This window comes from Acomys russatus, chromosome 26 (assembly GCF_903995435.1).
Source record: "Acomys russatus chromosome 26, mAcoRus1.1, whole genome shotgun sequence".
NCBI classification, from domain to species: Eukaryota; Metazoa; Chordata; class Mammalia; order Rodentia; family Muridae; genus Acomys; species Acomys russatus.
In genome coordinates, this window is record NC_067162.1 from 32,005,723 (window position 1) to 32,029,012 (window position 23,290).

At 41.7% G+C, this 23,290-nt stretch overlaps 2 protein-coding genes across 8 annotated transcripts in view; both read left to right on the forward strand.

Moving 5' to 3' along the window:
- Nfat5 (nuclear factor of activated T cells 5) overlaps positions 1 to 8,597 on the forward strand; it is a 119,910-nt gene extending 111,313 nt beyond the window's left edge. For all 7 annotated transcript variants that reach the window (XM_051169229.1, XM_051169231.1, XM_051169236.1 and 4 more), the window contains one exon: positions 7,785 to 8,597. The gene's annotated coding sequence lies outside the window, so the exon portion shown is untranslated. The remainder of the gene's footprint in view (positions 1 to 7,784) is intronic.
- On the forward strand, positions 2,258 to 4,626 carry LOC127209264 (nuclear factor of activated T-cells 5-like). The gene is made up of 3 exons (XM_051168860.1): positions 2,258 to 2,404; positions 3,677 to 3,892; positions 4,006 to 4,626. Exons 1-3 carry the CDS (start codon positions 2,258 to 2,260, stop codon positions 4,609 to 4,611), a joined length of 969 nt encoding a protein of 322 aa, XP_051024817.1. The 3' UTR covers positions 4,612 to 4,626.
- Positions 8,598 to 23,290: the final 14,693 nt, after the last annotated feature.

Consider the following 23,290-nt stretch of genomic DNA (forward strand, 5'->3'; position numbering starts at 1 on the left):
CACGCCTATAATCCCGAACTGTGGGAGGACAGAGGCAGGGGGATCTCTGTGAGTTCGAGGCCAGCCTGGTCTACAAAGAGAGTTCCTTCCAGGACAGCCAGCTACCCAAGAGCCTGTCTCGAGAAAAAAAAAAAATACATACTAGATAAACGGTAGAATATATCAGTGAAGTAAATGTCAATGAAAACCAGTGTCTTCCCCCTTCAGCTCCTCACTTAGAGCTATCTCTTTACTGGGCTAATCACTTCTACGGTATAAACTGTGTTTATTAATGCTGTAGTAAGCCCAGCTACTGGTATGCTCAGTGGATCTCCAGTGACGCATGAACATATAGTTTGAAGGATTTCGTGTGGAGGGACTCTGCATGTAACTTCGATTAAGTTTGCAACTGTCAGTGGCCCTAGTTTTTGGTCATAAAAAAAAAAAAAGACAGAATAAGAAAAAACAAAAAAGACGGTTTTGAGCTGGGTGGTAGTGACACATACCTTTAATTCCAGCACTTGGGAGGCAGAGACAAGAAAAAGTTATGAGCTGGGGATGTGACTTGCCTGACAAAGTGCTTGCCTAACAGCATGAGGCCCTGGGTCTGTTCTCCAGCACTGCATAAATCAGGTGCGGTGGTGTACACCTGTAATCATCTGTAGTCCCACGGCTTGGAAAGTGGAGGCAGGAGTATCAAAAGTTCAAGATTATCTTTGGCTTTGAGTTTAAACTACCTGGGAAACATGAGACTCTGTCTCAGAAAAGAGTGCAGGGGTCTCGAGAGATGGCTTAGCAGTTAAGAGCATTTGTCCCTCTTGCAGAGATCCAGTTCCATTACTAGCACCGACATGGTGGCTCACAACCATCTGTAACTCTAGTTCCAGGGAATCTAATGCCCTCTTCTGACTTTCATGGTTGCATGGTGCACATACCTGCTAGCAAGCAGAACACTCATACACACTGAGTAAATAAATATTTTTTAAAGATAGCAGAGATATCAAAAACAAATTTAAAAATAAACAATAAAAATTAGATCAATGGCATTTGAAAGCTTGTGAGATGCTTGGCATAGTGGCATGTGAGCTGCAATGCTAACATCTGGAGGCTGAGAAAGGAAGATGAAATGTTTGAGACCAGCATAGCTGCGTAATAGCAAAACCTCCGAGTTCTAAAGTAGTAAGACTTTGAGTCTCGAACTTCTAGATCAGATTTAGCTGCATGATCAATTCAGAGACTACCACGAGCAATAACAGTAAGCTCCATAAAGTACCAGTGGCAAACTCAAGTAAAAGTTAAAGGAAGGGGGAAAAAAAAAAAAAAGAACCAAGGCATTGAGGGGAAGTAGAATGGAAAGATAGCAATTGCCTCTCCTAGCTGTAATTCGATAGCTATTGAAAGTGGAGGTTGACAGAGGTTGGTTGAGAAATGCATTTAGTGAACCATCTTGAATTATTCAAGTTTCTAAATCGTTGGTTCAGAGAACCAAATTTGTGAATTACTTGATATTTTTCTTAAATTTTTGCTGAGAAATACTTCAGTAATCTCGGTCTTTAAAGGGTTGGAATTATGATTCCAACTGAGTGTTATGCTAAAATATGCTAAGACATGATCCCTGTTGCATAGTATATAACTCCAGACACTTAGATGTGGTTTGTGGGATACAGCTTGGTAGTGAACCAGTTCACTTTATTATTTGACCTACGCACTGGGGGTATTTCTTTAGTGTTGGCGCTCTCCTCTAGATTGCATGTGAGTCTAGGTTTGATTCCCCAGCATGATATCACATAAATAAGCCTGCCTTCTCAGTCCATACCAAGAATCAAGCAAATCACACTTCAATAAAGGGAGTATTGTAGAGTAGGGACGTAGCTTAGTGGGCAAAGTGCCTACCTAGGATTCGTTAAGCCCTGGGGCACAGAGGGCCCATACATTTAATTCCAAGCAAAGCAGGAAGATCAAAAAATTGAGGTCATCCTAGGTTACATATCTAGGTTGAGGCCAGCCCATACTACATGAGAGTCTCTCAAAATGATGTAGGAGTAAATGTATCATGCACTATAACACACAAAATAGACACTTAAGTAAATAGGTAAATAAAATAGATGTTTAACCAGGCATGGAGGTACAGCACACCTATACCTTGAACTCATGGAGTCTGAAGCAGGGAAGATGACAAGTTTGAGGCCAGTCTAGTCTGTACAGAGACTAGATGTAAGCCATAGCTTATAGAAACGACTTTTTTATGATTCACAACTTTTCTTTTATGTGTATAGCAATGAAAACGACGGGATGTAACTTAGATAAGGTGAATATTCTTCCTAATGGCCCGATCACTCCTCTGATATCAAGCAATATGATTAAGACTGAAGATGTTACTCCAATGGAAGTAACAGCAGAGAAAAGATCTTCCCCTATTTTTCAGGTGAGTTATGTTAACTAGTGCCCCATATCTTTAGCTCACATATGAAAAATTGCTATATTCACCTTTGTTTTATTGACATTTGTTTTCCATTGGGATATGCTTAATGAATTTTGCTTTTCAGAGCAAATGCTTTATACATCAGTAAAATGCTTACAAAGTAACTTCAATACATATTTTGACAAGAGGAGGAATTAGTACCTATGAGATGAGTGGTATTTATAAATACTACAAGTTGGTCTTGGGACTAAGGAGCCAGGATATGAATTCAAGGCCAACCTGAGCTACACAGAAAGACCCTGCCTCCAAATTAATTGACTGAACTAAAGCACTAATTTTAGCATTTTCAGGTGTAGAAACATTTTGATTATGATTCCTTTCTACTGTCTTTTTAATTCCCTTTTTACTTGTTTTACCCATTGCAATGTTACTGATGATCCAAAATAATGAAATATTTTTAACTTGGTTACACACAAACCATAAGATTAATGGTTTCTTATTCTTAATTTGGCTAAACACATTGATTGTCTTCTTGCCTATCTTTACAATATTGAAAGTCAGACATTAAGTTATAAAGAGTCAGTCTTACACCGACTTCTAGTGGAGTAGTGTAGAATAGAAAATTTATGCTGCTTGTATTTTTAGAATAATTTTTGCACTAGGGGAGGCAGGGGCAGGTGGATCGCTGTTGAGTTCGAAGCCAACCTGGTTTACAGAGTGAGTCCAGCCCAACCAAGGCTACACAGAGAAACCCTTTCTTGGAAAATAATAAAAATAATAATTTTTGAGTAATATATGTGGGATATGTAATATTGATATGTACATATTATTTGTGGCTTTTTTTTTTAGACTACAAAGACAGTTGGATCAACCCAGCAAAGTTTAGAAACTATTTCTAACATAGCAGGAAATGCATCCTTTTCATCACCATCATCTTCCCACTTGCCTTCTGAAAATGAAAATCAACAGCAGCTTCAGCCCAAGGCATACAACCCAGAGACCCTGACAACTATCCAACACAGGACATCTCACAGGCTGGGGCTTTCCAGCAGTTTCTGCTTCTAGTCAGCTGCCCAGCAGTGACGCACTACTGCAACAGGCTACACAGTTTCAGACAAGAGAAGCTCAGCCCAGAGATGCATTACAGTCGGATGGCACCGTGGTTAATTTGTCACAGTTGACTGAGGCATCACAGCAACAGCAGTCCCCACTACAAGAACAAGCACAGACATTACAGCAGCAGATACCATCAAATATTTTTCCATCACCAAATAGTGTAGCCAGCTCCAGAGTACTATTCAGCAGCTGCAAGCGGGAAGTTTTACGGGCAGCACTGCTGGTGGCAGCAGTGGAAGTGTTGACTTGGTCCAGCAGGTTTTAGAGGCACAACAACAGTTATCTTCTGTTCTGTTTTCTGCTCCAGATGGTAATGAGAATGTTCAAGAACAGCTTAATGCAGACATTTTCCAAGTCAGTCAAATTCAAAATAGTGTAAGTCCCGGAATGTTTTCCTCTACTGAGTCTGCAGTTCACAGCAGACCAGATAACTTATTACCTGGGAGAGCTGACAATGTCCATCAGCAGACTGAAAACACACTGTCTAGCCACAGCAGCAGCAACAGCAGCAGCAGCAAGTGATGGAGTCATCAGCTGCAATGGTGATGGAGATGCAGCAGAGCATTTGCCAAGCTGCTGCCCAGATTCAGTCAGAACTATTTCCTTCGGCTGCTTCAGCAAATGGAAGCCTTCAGCAATCTCCAGTTTACCAGCAGCCTTCTCACATGATGAGTGCACTACCTACCAATGAGGACATGCAAATGCAATGTGAATTGTTCTCTTCTTCCCCAGCAGTTTCTGGAAATGAAACTTCTACAACTACCACACCACAGGTTGCAACCCCTGGCTCCACTATGTTTCAGGCACCAAGTTCAGGAGATGGAGAAGAAACTGGAGCCCAAGCAAAACAGATTCAGAACAGTGTCTTTCAGACAATGGTCCAAATGCAGCACAGTGGGGACAGCCAACCTCAAGTAAACATCTTTTCATCTACAAAAAGGATGATGAGCGTACAGAATAGTGGTACCCAGCAACAAGGGAACAGCTTGTTCCAGCAAGGGAGCGAGATGATGTCACTTCAGTCTGGGAACTTTTTGCAGCAGTCTTCTCATTCACAGGCTTCAACTCTTTCATCCTCAAAATCCTATTGCTGATGCTCAGAACCTTTCCCAGGAAACTCAAGGTTCAATTTTTCATAGTCCAAATCCTATTGTCCACAGTCAGACTTCTACAGCATCTTCTGAACAACTGCAGCCTTCAATGTTTCACTCTCAAAATACCATTACTGTACTACAGGGCTCTTCAGTTCCTCAAGACCAGCAATCACCCAACATATTTCTTTCCCAAAGTTCTATGAATAATCTTCAAACTAACGCAGTGGCCCAAGAAGAACAGATTTCATTTTTTGCAGCACAGAACTCAATTTCTCCACTTCAGTCAGCATCAAACACTGAGCAGCAAGCTGCTTTTCAACAGCAGCCTCCAATCTCGCATATCCAGACCCCTATTCTTTCCCAAGAACAGGCACAGCCCTCTCAGCAGGGTTTATTTCAGCCTCAGGTGGCCCTTGGCTCCCTTCCACCTAACCCAATGCCTCAAAACCAGCAAGGCACAATTTTCCAAACACAGCGCCCAATAGTTGGCATGCAGAGTAATTCTCCAGCCCAGGAGCAGCAGCAGCAACAACAACAGCAGCAACAGCAGCAGCAGCAGCAACAACAGCAGCAACAGCAGCAGCAGCAGAGCATTTTATTCAGTAATCAGAATGCCATGGCTACAATGGCATCTCAGAAACAGCCACCACCAACATGATATTTAGCCCGAACCAAAACCCAATGGCTAGTCAAGAGCAGCAGAACCAGTCAATTTTTCACCAGCCAAGTAATATAACCCCGATGAACCAAGAACAGCAGCCCATGCAATTTCAGAATCAGCCTACAGTTTCCTCGCTTCAGAACCCAGGTCCTACACAGTCTGAGTCACCACAGGCCTCCTTGTTCCATAGCTCTCCTCAGATCCAGTTGGTGCAAGGGTCACCTAGTTCTCAGGAGCAGCAAGTAACACTCTTCCTCTCCCCAGCATCCATGTCTGCATTGCAAACCAGTATAAACCCACCAGACATGCAGCAGTCTCCTCTTTACTCCCCTCAGAACAACATGCCTGGAATCCAAGGAGCCACTTCTTCACCCCAGCCACAGGCTGCTTTATTTCACAACACAACAGGAGGCACAATGAACCAACTACAGAATTCTTCTGGCTCGTCTCAGCAAACTTCAGGAATGTTCTTATTTGGCATTCAAAATAGTAAGAAAGTCAAATTTCTCACTACTCAGTTGAGATGTTCCGATTATTATTAGGAAGCACTAAGCACCATGGTTTAAGAGCAGAGTAGAAAATTTCACCAACTAAAGACTGAGGCCTTGGATAAGTTATATAGCCATTATACACCTGAATTTCTATATTTTCAAAACTGATCATTTTACATTGGTCATGATGGTACATGCCTGTAGTCCTAGCCCTTCAAAAGTAGAGACAGGAGGATCAAGAATTCAAAGTCATCTGTGGCTCCATAGTATGTTTGATATCAATCCAGGATACATGAGACCTTGTCTCAGAAACAGAAACCAAAAAGAAATAACTTTTATGCCTTACCAAGATGTTAAGAAGGTTAAATGTAGTGATGTGTTTAAAAAAAAATATGTGTTTGCCATTTTAAGCTAATTGAAAGGAAAATGAAATGAGAACAATAGAAAATAACTTAACCAATAAAGTTGTTTTCTAAAGAGGTAGACACCCATTTTTATGTCAGGTAATTACATGGGACTTGATTGTACTTTTATTGTATGTATGTATGTATGTATTTAGAGATAGTGTCTCACTTTTTACTTCTGGCAGTCCTGGAACTCAGACTGGTACAAAAATTCACCTATTCTGCTTTCCAAATGCTGAGATTAAAGGTGTGCTCCACCAAACCTAGCCTCAGTAGTACTTTTATATATGTTTAGCGGAATCCCAAGATAAATTCCAGTATCATCCTGTGAAAACCATTTTCTTAGACTGTCAAGTACCTCAGTTTTAGTAATGTGCCAGCTCAGTATAGTAATGAATTTCCCCTCATAACTAAAAGGGTTTTTTTGTTTTTGTTTTTTCACAAATCTTAACTAATCAGATGTTTCTGGTTTTGCTCTCTTCAGATTGTGGTCAGCTTTTAACCTCTGGACCAGCTACAATGCCAGATCCATTAATGGCCATAAATCAGCCAGGCCAACCACAAAGTGAAGGCCAGTCTTCTGTGACAACACTTCTTTCTCAACAAATGCCAGAGACTTCCCCACTGGCTTCCTCTGTGAACAGCAGTCAGAACATGGAAAAAAATTGATTTGCTTGTTTCATTGCAAAGCCAAGGGAACAATTTAACCGGCTCCTTTTAGTGGGATGTGTAAGTATTATAGTTTGACCTCTTATTGAAAAACACTAATAAATTTTATTCATAATAGATTTGGGTTAATAACATTGATTAGCCTTTATGCTTTTAAAATGGGAGTTTTAGGGGCTGGAGCGATGGCTCAGTGGTTAAGAACATTGGCCCCTCTTCCAGAGGACCTGGGTTCAATTCCCTGCACCCACATGGCAGTTCACAAGTGTCTGTAACTCAGGTTCCAATGGATGCAACTCCTTTACACAGACACATGTAGGCCAAACACCAAATATACATAAAAGTAAACTAACTTTAAAAATATTTAATAAAATAAAATAGGACTTTTAGCTGGGCATGATGGCACTTGCCTTTAATCCAGGCACTCAGGAGGTAGAGGCAGGCAGATCTCTGAGTTCTGGGCCAGCCTGGTCTACAAAGTGAGTCCAATACAGCCAGGGCTCTGTTATACAGAGAAACCCTGTGTAGAAAACCAAAAATGAATGAATGAATGAACGAACAAATAAATAAAGAATAAAGGACTTTCATTTTTAACAAATCACTGAATAATAGCTTAGGTAAGTTAGGAAATACTGGGCATTCCTTCTGGCCAAGAGTTTTGCTCTAGAATGATAGAACAAAAGGCCTTAGAATCAATTATAATAGAGGAGAGCAAGAGAAATTTCTATAGAATAATAAATACTATAAGCTGGGAATGTATCTCAGTTGTGCATTTGCCTAGCATATTTGACACCCTAGGTTCAGTACCCAGCACCACCACCAAAAAAGTAAGACTGAATATGATGAGCTTCCTTACATAAGACAGTATCATTTAGGGTCATTGGTGGTGACAGACCCTTTACAAATGGTTTTCTTCCCTGGTGAGATAATTGATTTCCCCCCCTCCCCCAGAAATTCCATGAAGAAAGTAAATGATGATTCCAAAATATCTTGAGAAGTCATGGTTCCGTGAAGATGACTGACTGTTATGAAGAACTACATCCGAGAAAATGGGCAGATTTCCTGGCTGTAAAGAGTACATACATGCTGCTATTGCAGTGATTTGCCACCAATGTGCTTTTTGTTTCTAATAACAGTGACGACTGAGAGTCTGTTTTGATTTTTCCAGCTGACAGAATTACTGCTTTTGTCCTACACTCTTAAATGCAAGGCTGGGCTTCTCAGTTGTTGTTGCTATTAGAAAAACATATTTGTCATGTTTACTTATTTTCTTATTTCCTTTCCTGAATTATTTTAGTCAAGTAATGGCTTAGGACAAAGTAAAGTTTAGTAATGACTAAGGCTTTTGTTGATGTAAAAAAAAAAAAAACATGGCTGTTGGCCAAAGTGAAGGACTTTCTTTCAGTTTTCATGGAGAAGCTGAAGGAATAATTTACTGATAGAAAAGCTGTGTGAAGAACTCAGTAGACATGAGGACGCCTCCTCACACACAAGCCGATGACATGCTTGCAAAACTGGGTACAGCTGGAATGTTACTGAGTTCATTTTCCAGAGAAATGTTAGTTCTCTGTGTTTCTACTAAGGGATTTAGCCATAACTGCATAAAAATATTTTCTTCTATGAAAATGAAGGGGTTAATATATGACCATGTTCTCATATTCTCCTTCGGTAGTTTAAACTGACAGAGTAATTTGAGTCTTATTTTCTTCTTACCCAGCGTTAGGCTAGTATTCCCTTTTTATATGCATCTGTATTGTTTTCCTCATTTTTTTTCTTTTTAATTTTAGACAGCTATTAATATACTACTGGCTTTATGACCCTGTAGTAATTTAGAGAAGGCAGCCACGTTGATCCAGTGACCTAGCCGTCAGCAGCACAGGGCCAGGAATACTCTTTTAGGAATTATTGGGAGTTGATTCCTTAGGGGAAAAAAAACAATTTTATTTTCCTTCTGTGAACGGTGCTGTTCTGAAATCTTCAAATTTTTCCCTCTAATGAAAAATAGTATAAATTTTTATTTTACAAACAAGGCAAACAAAAATTTCTCAAACTATGACTTCTCCCTGAGCTGCATTGACTATAATTCACTTGTCACCTCAGTGCTTTATAGTTGAAGTGGTCACTTCCTTAATGGTTCCCACAAGCCTTGGGCTTTACAGGGTCATATCATTGATTTAAAAGGAAGAATTAATTTGTGTTCCATCACAGAGTAAAATTACACACTCCAGAATTTGCATTTGTAGCATTAGTTGTAGAGTTTTGGGTGTTCTTGCCACCCTTGGGGTGCCTGCTTCTCACTACCACCTACATCTGGACACATGCTATGTCTCATTTATCTTTGGCATGTGGAAAGTGTCAATGCAGCGCTAGGCCAACATGTGTGTGGCTTCTGTGTGTTGATATGTTTTGGTATCTTGTTCACTTCCTTTACTTTCTAAGTGTTTAAAAATTAGCCAGGTCGTGGCTGTTGGTCTTTTCCTTAGTTTTCCTTTCATTCTTTCTCCCCCATCCTACACATTTGTCGAATTATGTGGAGCTGTGGTGTTGGTTTAGTTTATATAGCCAGATTCCCCCTTTTGTGACTCTTTGTTATTCGACTGCTCTTGTCATTTGCTTTTTCTCTTTGTCCTTCTTCCTCTGCCCTGGCCCTTCCTTTCTCTCTTTGAGAGGCATTGGATTACGTTTTCAGTAGTACAGGCTTCTTGCCGATATGAAGGGAACTTTCCAGAAAGAGACCTACTCTGGTCATTTAATTTTGAAAACAGTTTTCAATCGTTCAAGTTTTGGATGGTTTATATCTAATGTGTGTTTCATTTTTTTGGAAAGCTATATTTTATATTTAGGAAATGGTATACTATTTTGCTATTTGTACTGAGTGAGTACATTGGCATAAATATAGAAATTTATATATATATATATACATATATAAACTATTCTTTTTTGCCACACATTTTTGTGGTAAATTTGTGAGTTTGTCTGATGTTCTACCACAACGTGGCGTCTGATAACAGTGAGGGGGGTTTGTTATGTCTTTCTTGAGTATTTAAGCACCTTTTGAAGCAAGTGGCCTGTTTATCTGTAGCCATTCCATCAGGCAGTTCCTTGATGTTACTAGTGAGCTGAAGGCAACTTACTGTGTGTTTGCTGGATCTTTCACTCAGCAAGATGTTAGAGAGTAAGGAAACTCATTGAGGCAGTGTGTCAAATGGTGTTTGATAAGAATGAGCCACTCTGTCTTTGTTCACTATATATTTAATATTTTATTATTGTTGTTGTTGTTGTTAATTGGCTTTCTGTATCCTATGCCTTTTATTTATAAAGACACTAAAAGAACCATGTTTGTAATTTTAATAACATTTCCCCATCTTTTAATATCCAGAGCTACTTTATAAATTCTCTAAACCAAAAGCATTTTCCTCAATATCTCCCTTTTCCCCCAGTTCCTTCCTATAGGGAAAAGTCACACAACACAGTTCGGGTTACAAGAAGAGTCAGCCACACAATTCAGTGCTTCAGTTTTTCAATGTAAAACAGATACTAAAGTGTTGTCTGGAGCATCTCAGAAAGCAGACCTAGTGGGTGTTAGAAAACACAGAAATCAAAGTTTAAAACCATGTGTGCGTCTGGGTTTTCTGAATTATCTTCAGAAATCATGTAGGAGACTCAGGAAATCTGTTTTTTCACCAAGATCAAATTAGAATGGTTTTTATGACCACACCATGATGTGACAGCAAGAAGTCTGGTTTGTGTGGTGGCTTCTGTTTGTTCTGTACTAGCAGCTTATCCTTATAAAATGCTGATTGGCAATGCCAAGTCACTGGGACCAATTTCTGTTTATAATGTCTAAGTGTAGAACAGAACATCACCTGAACTGTGGTGGATGGAGGCAGAAACCCCCATCTTCAGTCTCATCACTCTGTGGTTATTTACACAAGGGCTGTGCTATGCTACCATATCCCTGTTCAAACATGATGGAGGTTTATGTGTTACCTTACATTGTTATATGTTCCTTGTCCCTAAAGGTCCATGTTAAGTACAATATTCTGAATATATGATTTGGTTACAAAAAGTATTTGTCTTCTTATTGAAGAGTTAGCTCAGTGGTTGATACTTGTGCTAAGAATGCAGCTTTCCAATTACTGTTACAAGTTAGAGTTGCCAATGGGAAGACTCAGTGAGCCAGCAAAGGCCTTGGGAATCATAATTTATTAAATTATATATGGCAGAAGGACCTAAATAAACTGTGAACTACATTTTATTCCTTTGTTACATTCAGTTCTTGCTTTTAGCAAATCACAGAAATGTTTGGAGCTTCTCTCTCTCTCTATCTCTCCCCCTTCCTCACCCCTATGTGTGTGGGTGTGAGCGTGTGCGTGCGTGCATGTTTGCGCATGTATGCACATGTTATTCCTTATTGTCATTCCACACCAAGGAGAAAACATTAGACAGTTTGTTCCTGAGCTTTGCTGTGGGCATCATGTTGCTAGTTGGTGTTTAGCCAGTGTAGGCCTGACTTACCCCATCTCCTTAGAAAAAGCATTTAAAGGGCTTTGTTTATTATAGAAGCAGTATTAATATGAGGGCTCTTTCCTTCCTTCCCATTCTCCCGCTCTTCTTTGTCCTCTCTTTGTATAATATTGTGAGTTATAGTTTAGAACTTCATGATAGTAGATTTATTGCCTATCAGAATTTTAGCTAATGTACCCAGAAAAAAAAATAGAAGGAAAAAATTGTGCATATATCTCTTCAGAATGAAAGTGATAATTCCTTTTGACCTTTTTGAATGTTGGTTTTATTTTTTCAACAAGATTGCACTATGCTGCCCAGGTCTTGGGCCTGCAAGTATGAAGCACCTTATCTGGGCCCCTTTGGCCTTTTTAAGCCATTATAAATGCTTGTTTGGGAAAAATGGAATCTGTCAGCAAATATGAACCACAATGAAATGACTGAATAATTCTTAAATTCAGTCAGCACAGTTGTATTTATTCACTAAACTTTCCATTTTTTTTGTAAAGTTTTTTGTTATCCCTATCTCCTGACTTTTAATCACCTGAATGCCATGGGAGACTGTGTGGCTTTGCTCTGCACCTTAGGCATAGGCTCTGTCTCTAACCAAGACTACCATTTTAGATCTGCATGCTTTGGTTATGTACTGGGGCTCAGTGAAAAAAGAAAACTAACTCAGCAGGTGTATTAGAAAAGTGCCTGAGGCTTGGAGGTGTGGCTCAGATATAGAGTTTACATAGCATGTACAAGGCCCTGAATTTCATCCCCAGCAAAAGGGAGAGAAAAAGAACTTGGGTGTACACACTAGCAGGAGGATTAGTGCTCACCCATCACACATACTGAAAAGCTTTTCCCTCCTGCCTGCTTTTGTCACTAGAGCTAAACTGTGGAGGTGACATGACACGGGAGATTGATTCCCTATAATATCATTTATGTAAATTTTCCCAATGCTCTAATTACTTTTTAACTCTGTTTTCATGCCATTCTAAGCCTCATATACTAATAAAATTCTGTTTTTACTGCTCTTGCTCTTTCAGGCAATTTTTACATTAATGTTTTATATGTAGATTAAATGTTATGGAAAAGTGCCTTTTTACCATGCCAGTGCCCCCTTATAATTCCACCTTCCACTATTGCCAAAATTATATGAACAACTGGTTTTGTCAGGTCCCAACTTGTACTTTTTCCATTTGGCCATTCTTTTCTCCATTTCTTGGTTACCGTAGGAGATGGCTTTGGCAGAATTGCTTGGGGAAAGTAAAGTGCATACTATTCAGGCTTATAGAAATGAAGTCTATTTTCTCATCCCAACAAATTATAAATGGGTCTCTCACCTAAATAAGAATTAAAATTTGACATTCTGTAAAATTGTATGTGCACAAATGTGTTAAATGTTACGAAGGCACAACCCATACATAGCCTCTTCTCTGATCCTAATTAGCTGGGGGAAAGCACTCACTAAAACAGGTTTTGTTAAGGCCTGAGGGGTGGTAACATTAATTTCTTCTTTAATTAAATATGGCAAGGTAGTTTATTTCTTGTCTATCAGAATTTTAGTTAATTGGCCTTGGAAAACTTAATGTCAGAAAAAAATTAGGGGGCTGGGTGTGGTGGCACACGCCTTTAATCCCAGCACTTGGGAGGCAGAGGCGGGTGGATCGCTGTGAGTTTGAGGCCAGCCTGGTCTACAAAGTGAGTCCAGGACAGCCAAGGCTACACAAAGAGACCCTGTCTCAGGGAAAAAAAAAAAAAAAAGGAAAAGGTCATTTGAGTTGTAGAAGGGCAGGGCAATTTTTTTATTCTTAGACACAATTGGATTGAATGTCCTGGCTTTATCTGTTTTGTTTGTGATCTAGTTCCGCACCAAATGGTGGTGCTTGAAGAAAGGACCATCAGCAACAAGTTAAGGACAGCAGTGACTTAAGCTCTGGAGCAGAGCTGTGTTCCCATGAAAGTATTTTTTGTGAGTGTTGGTGGAATGAAGATGACAAACTTTTATGCAGTATTCTTAATACTCTATTGTGCACTTTAATCATTCACACACACACACACATACACACAAAGGCCAAGACTACATCTTAACTATTCAGAATACTGTGCCCATTTTCATTTTGGATATCTGGCTTGGTATATTAGGTGGCTGCTTTTTAATGTGACTTGGAATAAGTGTGAAGTTACTATTTTTTAAAGGACTTAAGACTGAAATGTAGGGAAATGACTACACTTTTGCAGACCATTTTAGAAATAGTAAAATGTTTGACTGGCTGTTGAGTGTGTTGGGGAGCTACTTAAAACCATTCCCTTGTGTATTTTATGCCCTAATATAACAATGCTATAGTGTATAGTTTCTACATGTGTGATTTATGCAAACAAGTATGGTCCTCTGCCCGACAGATGGATCAGTATGAGCAGGAGCTAGTTGGAGATGTACATTCGTGGGCACTAGCCCAAGTCTACTGACTTAGATCTGAAGTAAGGCCCAGCAGTCTGTCTCACCCAAGTCCCCAGGTGAGTCCAGTGCACCCCGAGTTTCAGAGTCACTGGTGTGAGCTCTATCTAGTGAAAGTGAGAGAATGTCTTCCCCACTCTTAGAGATAGTTAGTCCTTCTTTATGTATATTCAGCCTTACCTGGTTGTCTGTGATCATTTATCAACAGTAGTAATTTATTCTCAGTACTGCCTAAGAAATGCATATGTCTTATGTATATACAGTGTAGTTATTGGTAATTCATTTAACTTAGTTTGGCATTTCCCTACCACTGACTAAAACGTTTACATTAACTGACTGATTTCAATATATAGGTGCAATGTTCTGTATTTAATTGTTGTGACATTTACTTAGCTAAAATAACTGATGGGTGCTACAGTCTCCTGTTTATGCATAACATGGGTACATTGTGGGCAGTGTAATACAAGCTTTCTTTTCATTGCCTCTTCATTTACCAGCAGACCACAGTTTTGCTCTGGCTGGACCAGCTCTCAGAACAGATACCATTCCATATCATTGTTCTTGTATCTGAGATAGCACATCCCAGCTAGATGGCTGGTCAGGCCAACATAGCACCTTGTTTAATTTCTTCTCTTAATAGATACGATTCTTTCCAAGTAGTTTACTTGGCATTTGAATGCTGCAAGTGATGGTTCTCCTTGGAACTCACACTTCAGGTGAAGTACTTAAAGTAATAAGACAGTGCATTTTATAATTTGAGTATTTCTCCCTTGTCAGTTGTCTGCATAGTAAAAACTAGAAGCTAAGCAGGTTTGTTCATTTTTTCCTGTACAATTCAGCACTTCCATCATTAATCTTCCTTCCACTGTTTACAAATCACTGATGAGTTAACTTACAAAAGAAAGATTCACTTTTAAGAATAAAACTAAACAAAAACTTGCTTTCTGAGAACCACTGCTGTCTGTCCCACACTAGCAGTGCCAAGTGGCTTACTCTACAAACTGGTGCTGGAAAGTAAGTAGGCAAACTGTTGGGACGCTCTTCAGACACCTCCCTTCCCCTTCTTGAGTATGTCGTCTGAAACTGGATTCAGAACATTCTACAGAATTTATTCAACCCAGATTTCTAATACCTCCTTAAAAATCCTGCCTTCAACCATGTCACCCTTACCTGCTCTCTCACACTGGGCCTTCCCTCATCCAGAGCCACCACCCGCCAAATGCATGGTTTGTAGGGGTGTCATATTGTTACTGTTTTAGCTACTGAGCCTCAGAACAGTTTACAGTCGCACATAATCCCAGATGCTGGAGAGTGGGTTTGGAATCAAACTTTCTGACTAGTAAAACCCTGTCCTAGCTGGAGTTAGATCTCAGTGGTAGGGCCCATGTGTGCACAAGGCCCAAGGTAGGTGCAACCCCCAGTACCAAAAAAAGGAGAGAGAGGGAGACTGAGAGAAAGAAAGGAAAAAGGAGCTGCCCTGCATTGAAGTGATCACAATTTTATTCCTGAGAGACCTGCAGTGCAAGTAAGCCAACCCCTTGGATCTAATGAGTGTGTGTTCACCTTGTCCCTTCTAAGGATGAGCTCCTCCTGTTTCTGCTTTCCTGGCAGCCTGACTGGGTTTCACTCTGTTCTTTTACTTCCTGTTTTAATACGTAACTTGGAATACTTCATTAACCTGTTCTCAAGTGATTTAGCTGCCATTCTGCCATTTTGAGTTTTTATTTAATTTTATCTGCTGAGCACACTGATCAACCACTGACCTGCCTTTTTACATTGTCCTGCAATGACGTAAGAGTGACACTGTGTATATGGCTTCACAGTCGGAATTTCAGAGCACTGACACCAGATAGTCTCAGTTTGTTCTCTGGGGGAATTTTATTTGCATCTATGTTTTTAGCTATCTGTGATAACTTGTTAAATATTAAAAAGATATTTTGCTTCTATTGGAACATTTGTATACTCGCAATTATATTTCTGTAAACAGCTGCAGTCAAAAATAAAACATTGAAAGTTTTCATTTTGCAGCGCGTGACAATCATTTTTCCTCAGATTTTGTGTAGGCCTAAATGTATCAGCAATGTGGCAAAGTGTTGGAGACAAGAAACAGCTAGGGAAGAGACAGGAACCTTTTGAGTCATTATTCTGTACCTACCATTTTGCCATGCACAATACTCAAAATACTAGTGTGACCAGATTTTTCTTCGGTTGTTCATAATGAATACATACATAAGCCGGGTGTGGTGCACACGCCTATAATCCCAGCACTTGGGAGGCAGAGGCAGGTGGATCTCTGTGAGTTCGAGGCCAGCCTGGTCTACAAAGAGAGTTCCAGGACAGCCAGGCTACCCAGAGAGACCCTGTCTCGAGAAAAAAAAAAAAAATACATACATAGATAAACGGTAGAGTATATCAGTGAAGTAAATGTCAATGAAAACCAGTGTCTTCCCCCTTCAGCTCCTCACTTAGAGGCTATCTCTTTACTGGGCTAATCACTTCTACTGTATAAACTGGTGTTATTAAATGGCTGTAGTAAGCACAGCTACTGGTATGCTCAGTGATCTCCAGTGACGCATGAACAGATAGTTTGAAGGATTCGTGTGTGAGGGACTCTGCATGTAACTTCTGATTAGAGTTGCACGTGCAGTGCCCTAGGTTTAGTTCATAGCATCTCAAAACATATTAACATGTCCACCCACCAGATGATGTGTGTAACGGTGAATCAAAGAAAAACTAAATAGTAATACAAATTAGTAAAATAAATTAGTAATATAGGCGATTGTGTAGTAATAAAGGATATCATGAATATAGAATATAAAGAACTGGCTTGGCCCACACATGGTGGCGCACACCTTTAATCCCAGCACACAGGAAGCAGAGTAGTCATATCTCTGATTTCAAGGCAAGCCTGTAAAGTGTATGCCAACAAAGATGAACTGAGTTGAGATCCTACCCCACCCCCAGAAAAAGCCAGATGTGATATGCATCTAACCCCAGCGCTAGGGAGACAGAACTGGGGCCTCCCAAGAGCTCATTGACCACCCAGCCTCCAATCAAAACAGACCTGAAGTCAGCGTCTGCCCTCCACACACATAGGCATACCTGCCACGTGCACATAAACACAGATGCACAAAGGCTACACATAAAGTCAGAAACGTCACCTTTAGGCTTTAATAAGTTTAAACAGCCCTGGAAAGTTGTGGCTCTCCCTCTAGACTGGGGTTGTTGGTCACCGGTCCTCAGGAACAAGAGACCAGAACCTATTAACTGAGGATTCAGATGGCCCTCAAGTATGCTGGGATGAATTCCAGGAGCCACATCAGTAAGATAGCTCAACTTTATTCTGGGTGAACAAAAGCTATATAACCCTTGGAGTGTGGACAGGGAATTCACAGGATAGGAGTATGTAATTGGTTGAAGCTAGGAATTCCAGGGAAGCTTTATTTGCATTTGGCAGCACAGAAACACAGTATCTAATCCTATATACACAGAGACAGGGAGCTGTGTCAAAGGTCACACACCAGATATGGTTAGAGGCATCTGCCTAAAGATGTGCTCCGAGGTCAGGCAGAGTAGGGGCCCCTGCTAGGGAGAGAGGGAGTCTAGCGCTGAGCTCAGAAAGGCTATCTGGACCTGAAGGACTCCCACCTCAAGCAGCAGGGTCCTCCAACAGAAAGGTGTAATAACCAAATTGAAAAGGCAGCTGGAATGGCTCAGTTAAGAGCTTGTGCTGCCGGCAAGAGAAATGGCTCAGACGTTAAGAGTACTGACTGCTCTTCTAGACATCCTGAGTTCAATCCCAGCAACCACCCACATGAAGGCTCACAACCATCTATATTGTGATCTAGTGCCCTCTTCTGGCATGCAGGTGTAAGTACAGGCGAAACACTGTATACGTAATAAATAATAATAAAAGAGCTCATGCTGCCTTGCAGAGGATCCAGTCCTATGACATTATAGTCATGAACTCACAGCAGTTAAGATTATCTGCAGAAGATAAGCCAGCCAAAGCTCTAGCATGGATGGGAGAGGTAATCTTCAGGCCTCACCCCTTACTGTGGTGCCATTAGCAGCTGAGAGCTGCTCCAGGAGAGAATGACCATTCTTTTTTAGGGTTTCTCACTCTCCAGTGGAAGGCCCCACAGCCATGCATACACAGAGAGCACTAATTGGACTTAGTGGATTATCACACATACACACAAAAAAAGACAGGAAGTTGTGAGGGGGACTTGTTAGAAGAGATATGGAGGAAGTTGGAGGGGGAAACTGGGGTGGATATGATATTTATTGTATACGTACATGAAACACTCAAGAATAAAATTTATTTGTTAAAAAAGATAACAGTCCAGGGCTGGAGAGATGGCTTAGAGGTTAAGAGCACTGACTGCTCTTCCCAAGGTCCTGAGTTCAATTCCCAGCAATCATGCAAGTACATGCAGGTACAACACTGTACAATAATAAATAGTAAATAAGTCTAAAAAAAAATCTGTTTGTTTTTTTTTTTAAAAAGATACAGTCCTTTAGTTGTCCTTAGTGCAAAGGTTTTCTGTTATCCCTTTGGTGTGGTAAATCTCTTAAAACATCAGGTAAAGAATTCCTGGCCCTGAGCTGTAATCCCAGCACTCAGGATGCAGAGACAGGTGGATCTTTCTGAGTTCGAGGCCAACCTGGTCTACAAAGTGAGTCCAGGACAGCTAGGGCTACACAGAGAAAACCCGGTCTCAAAAAACCAAAAACGACAACAAAAATAAAAATTCCTGGTCCCTAGTGCATCCCTCAGGAACCAGGTTCTGTTTGGTCCACTCTATGTTAGTTTGGTTTCTATCACTGTCATAAGTCACTGGACCAAAAGTAATTTGGGGTGGGAAGGGTTTATTTATTTCAGCTTACAGTTTCACGTTTGCAATACATCACGGAGGGAAGTCAAGGCAGGAACACGGAGGCAGGAGCTGGTTTCAAAGGCCATAGAGGGCGCTGCTTACCGGCTCACTCAGCCTGCTTTCTTATTAAACCCAGGACCAGCCGGGGGGGGGGGGGGGGGGGGGGGTAGCACTGCCGACAGTGGGCTGGGTTCGTCACATCAATCACTAATTAAGAAAATACAGCCGGGCGTGGTGGTGTACACCTTTAATCCCAGCAGTGGGGAGGCAGAGGTAGGTGGATTGCTGTGAGTTCGAGACCAGCCTGGTCTACAAAGCGAGTCCAAGACAGCCAAGGCTACACAGAGAGACCCTGTCTTGAAAAAAGAAAAGAAAATACACCACAGGCTCCCATTTGGCCAATATGGTGGCATTTTCTGTTGCAGTTCCCTCTTCCAAATGATTCTAGGCTGTGGTGAGATGACGTAAGAACTAGCCCACGCACCCCGAGTCCTGACTCAGGTGTAACTCTTCCTAATGCTTTCCTTCTGCCCTTTCCTCCCGGATACTAGCCAGAGCCTAAACATACACATCTCCCTAATATTCTGGCTTCCTGACTCTGTCTCTGAAGTTCCACTTGCCATGCAGCTCAAGTGATAGCTGACTTATTGCTTAACTCAAAAGGTAGGGCTCGCCCTCTCCCCCTACCTAGAAATCTATAACAAACTTCTCTCTAAATCAAAAATAAATAATAAAGTCCCTTCCCTTGGTGAGATGTCAACAGCATCCACCCCTTCTAAGAGTGCAGTTAAATCAGAATTGTTTACAACTGTGTGGGAAGGGTAGCTAGATACTCTGGTGAGGGTCCCACGACCCCCCCTTAGCTCCTCCTACAAAAGAAAGTAAGTAGTCCACAAGCCCAGCTGTGAGGCTCTCTTGCAAGCGGCCCAGCAGAAGCCCTGACGATGGTGGCAGCGCGGCTTGGGTAACAGTCTGGTTCATCACCAGGTGAGTGCTTCTCTAGTCGCGTACCTTCTGTACTGTTTTCATCTTCTCTCCCATTTCCTTGTACCTACCCGGCGTGTATCATCCCATTCTACGGAAACTGCCTTTGTCCAAACCACCGAGGAGCGCTTTCTACCTGGCTAAGCCTTTTGGCCTGTTCTCAGGCCTCATTTGCTTGGTTTATCTACAGTGTTTGCGGCGCCGACTCCCTCCCCGGCACACTTTATTCCCTTGGCTCTCAGTGTAAGTGTTGCAGCCCTGCTCTGCTGGGTTCTTCTTTGCTCCAGCGGAAGTATTACAACTCCACGGAGTTACACCGCATAGCAAACCTCACATAGGAGATTATTGGGAGGGAAAAAAATCCAGGAGTGGCTGTCTCCTCCCAGGAAAAACAGCAACGATAGAAAAGTAGGGAGGGCTTATATAGGATTTCTTAGGGTGCGGAGATTTTCGGGGTAAGGATTGGTGGGAGATTTCAAGTCCTGGGCTTGGGAAGCTCAGGGATTGGTGGCTTTTTTCACCACCACCCCCTTTTTTTTTTTTTCCTGGATTGGGCCCATGTGTCAGGACGGGAAGGTCCGCCAGCAAGAAGCTTTGGCTGAGGCGCCATCTCTGCGGAACCGCTAGGGGAAGCTGGAGAAGAGGTACCATCTGTGGCAACTCCTGAGGTACCTCACAGCTGCCTCAGGTCAAGGCAGAGAGGGAGATGCTGCATCTTTGCAGCCATCCCTGCCAGGGACTACACCCAGGATGCGTTCTGCTCTCTGCTTCCCTGGTATGAAGGTCATTTCTGGAAAGAAGCTGTGTCTACCAAGGCCATCTGACTAAAAACTTTAGTGACTGTGGAGAGGTTGGAATGCTGCAGGTCCAGAACCTAATTACAGTTTCTCTTGGGCTATCTTCAGCTCCCTAACGAGCTATTCCTTACCCATCCTGATAACAAGCAGAACATGGTGGTGCCCACGCCTTTAATCCCAGCACTCAGGGAGGTAGAGGCAGGGCAGATCACTGTGAATTCGAGGCCTGCCTGGTCTATAGAGTGAGTTCCAGGACAGCCAGGGCTACACAGAGAAACCCTGTCTCAAAAAACTAAAACAAAACAAAACGAACAAACAAACAAATAAATGAACCAAATTAAACCAACCAACCAACCAACCAATCCTGATAACAAATGCCTTGGTTTGCTATCTATTGCTAAGATAAAGGACCAGAGCTAAAAACAACTTGGGGAGAAGGTTAATTTCGGCTTGCAATTGTAATCCATTATGAGGAGGGAGGGCAGCCTGGGCCAGAAAGCAGAGACTCAGCTACCTTTTTTTTTTTTTTTTTTTGTCTTTTGAGACAGGGTTTCTCTGTGTAGCCTTGGGTATTCTGGACTCGCTTTGTAGACCAGGCTGGCCTCGAACTCACAGCGATCCGCCTGCCTCTGCCTCCCGAGTGCTGGGATTAAAGACATTTGCCACCATGCCCAGCTCAGCTACCTTTCTTATTCAACCCGGGGCCATCTGCCCAGGGGTGGACTCACCCACAGTGAGCTGGGCCCCCTCACACCAATCATTATTCAAAACGTCCCCAGGCTTTCCTACGGGCCAACCCGAAGAAGGCCATTCCTCAGCTGGGTCCCCTCTTCCCAGAGGACTCTAGCTTGTGACAGGTTGACCGAAAACTAACCAGCGCACAGATTTTATTTTATTTTTTGAAGATTTATTTATTTATTATGTATATAGTGCTCTGCCTGCATGTACACCTGCAGGCCAGAAGAGGGTGTCTGATCACATTATAGATGGTTGCGAGGCACCATGTGGTTGCTGGGAATTGAACTCAGGACCTCTGGAATAGCAGTCAGTGCTCTTAACCTGTAAGCCATCTCTCCAGCCCAGTGCATAGATTTTAAAAACAGTCGTAATGTATTAGCTCTATTCTCTACCAACCTAAGGCCAAGACAGCATCTGAGGCCTATAGTTGAGGTACTGAGCCTGACAATACTGGCTTCTCTGATATTTCCACCAGTGACTTTTTAATATGCCTTGACCTATAACTTTGTTCTGTTAACATAAAAACTTGACAACTTTGTGAAAGTGCTTCCACATTGGAAAAGGGAATTTGAGATACACCAAATTCATGCTCACTTAGATTTGGCTCTATAATCTTGAGATGAGAGTGGTATTTTTGTGCCTGCCCTGGCCACCCCTTTTCAAACTCATTTTGACTTCAAGTATTGAAAACCCTTAGAGATCAGTCAGCAGGTGTCCTGACACAGCATCGCTTTGAAGGCCGTCTCCGTGGAAGATGCTAATGTGTACCTCTAACTGGCTAATTCCTTAAGTTCCACATTCGTTCCTGGGATCCTGCTGTTTGCGTGTCAACTTCAACTCAGCTGTTGGAGGAGACACCTCAAACATAACATAATGTTAGTCCTGTCCCTCCAACTCCCCGGCCCTACCCCAAATGCTCCTTCCAGATCCTTCTTCGCCCAGCAGATGCTTAGCCCAATATACCTTTGCACTTTTGGACTCCACTGACTTGTGATCCATCATCAGAGCCTGTTAACCTGGTAAAACACACCTGTTCCCTGAGTTGTTCTAAGAGCATCCTGGGAGGGCAGACCATCCTCATCCCTTACCCACGGCTGTTCACGTATCTTATTCATCCACCCACCCACCCACCCACCCAGATTCATTCTATACAGTTCCTCTAGAGAACCACACTAAATCAGCCTGGTACCAGAGAATTGAGTTGATTTGTTTAAAATAAATAAATTAATTAATTAATTAATAATAATAATAATAATTCCAAAGCATCCAGCATAATCAAGTCTTCATATTTTCTGCTCACCTAGTTTTGTATACTTTCTTGCCATTTGCCACAGGAGAGTGCCCGATTGTAGTCTGCTTGAATTGCAACCACAGTGGGAAGAGATAAACTTCAAGATTTGTTTATAGCCACACATGATGGTACATGCCTGTAATCCCAGCACTCAAGGAGGCAGAGGCAGGTGGATATCTGTGAGTTCAAGGCCAGCCTGGTCTACAAAGAGAGTTCTAGGACAGTGAGGGCTCTTACACAGAGAAACCCTGTCTCAAAAACAAAAACAAAAACAAACAACAAAAACTAGACTAGGCTCACAACCAGAAATAAGAATAGGAGTGTCATTGATTTCACAACACTACAGAAAAACCTTCCAGACATTTGTATAGATGAAACTATTTCTTTTGCTGGAAGGCCACTGGTTTTTGTTTTGGCATTTAGGATTAATTTATGTGTATACCCGTTTTTTTGTTTTTTTGTTTTTTTGTTTTTTGTTTTGGCTTGTATGTATGTCTGTGCACTGTGTGCGTGCAGTGCCTGCGGAGGCCAGAAGAGGGCGCTGGATCCTTTGGAACTGGAGTTAGAAACAGCTGTTGTCTCTATGTAGGTTTTCTGCAGGAGCAGCAAGTGCCCTTAGCTGCTGAGCCATCTCTCCAACTCAGTAGGGGGCTACTGTTTTTAATTACTGAAGGGCTTAAAGGCCTACACCATCATCCAATGCGTTCATTTATTTCTAGGAGAAAAAACAAAAAACAAAAAACGACTGGGAAGAATGAGACAGAGATCTGTTTTAGTATTCATTTCCCAGGACCTGGGTGTGCTGTGTCCAA

What these genes read in the sequence shown, in the direction of transcription:
- LOC127209264 (XM_051168860.1), top strand. Translation starts at nt 2,258, where the DNA reads ATGAAAACGACGGGATGTAACTTAGATAAGGTGAATATTCTTCCTAAT. An exon ending in GATCTTCCCCTATTTTTCAG is followed by an intron (nt 2,405 to 3,676) that starts GTGAGTTATGTT and finishes ATCACCAAATAG; the next exon opens with TGTAGCCAGCTCCAGAGTAC. An exon ending in TCAGTCAAATTCAAAATAGT is followed by an intron (nt 3,893 to 4,005) that starts GTAAGTCCCGGA and finishes CACACTGTCTAG; the next exon opens with CCACAGCAGCAGCAACAGCA.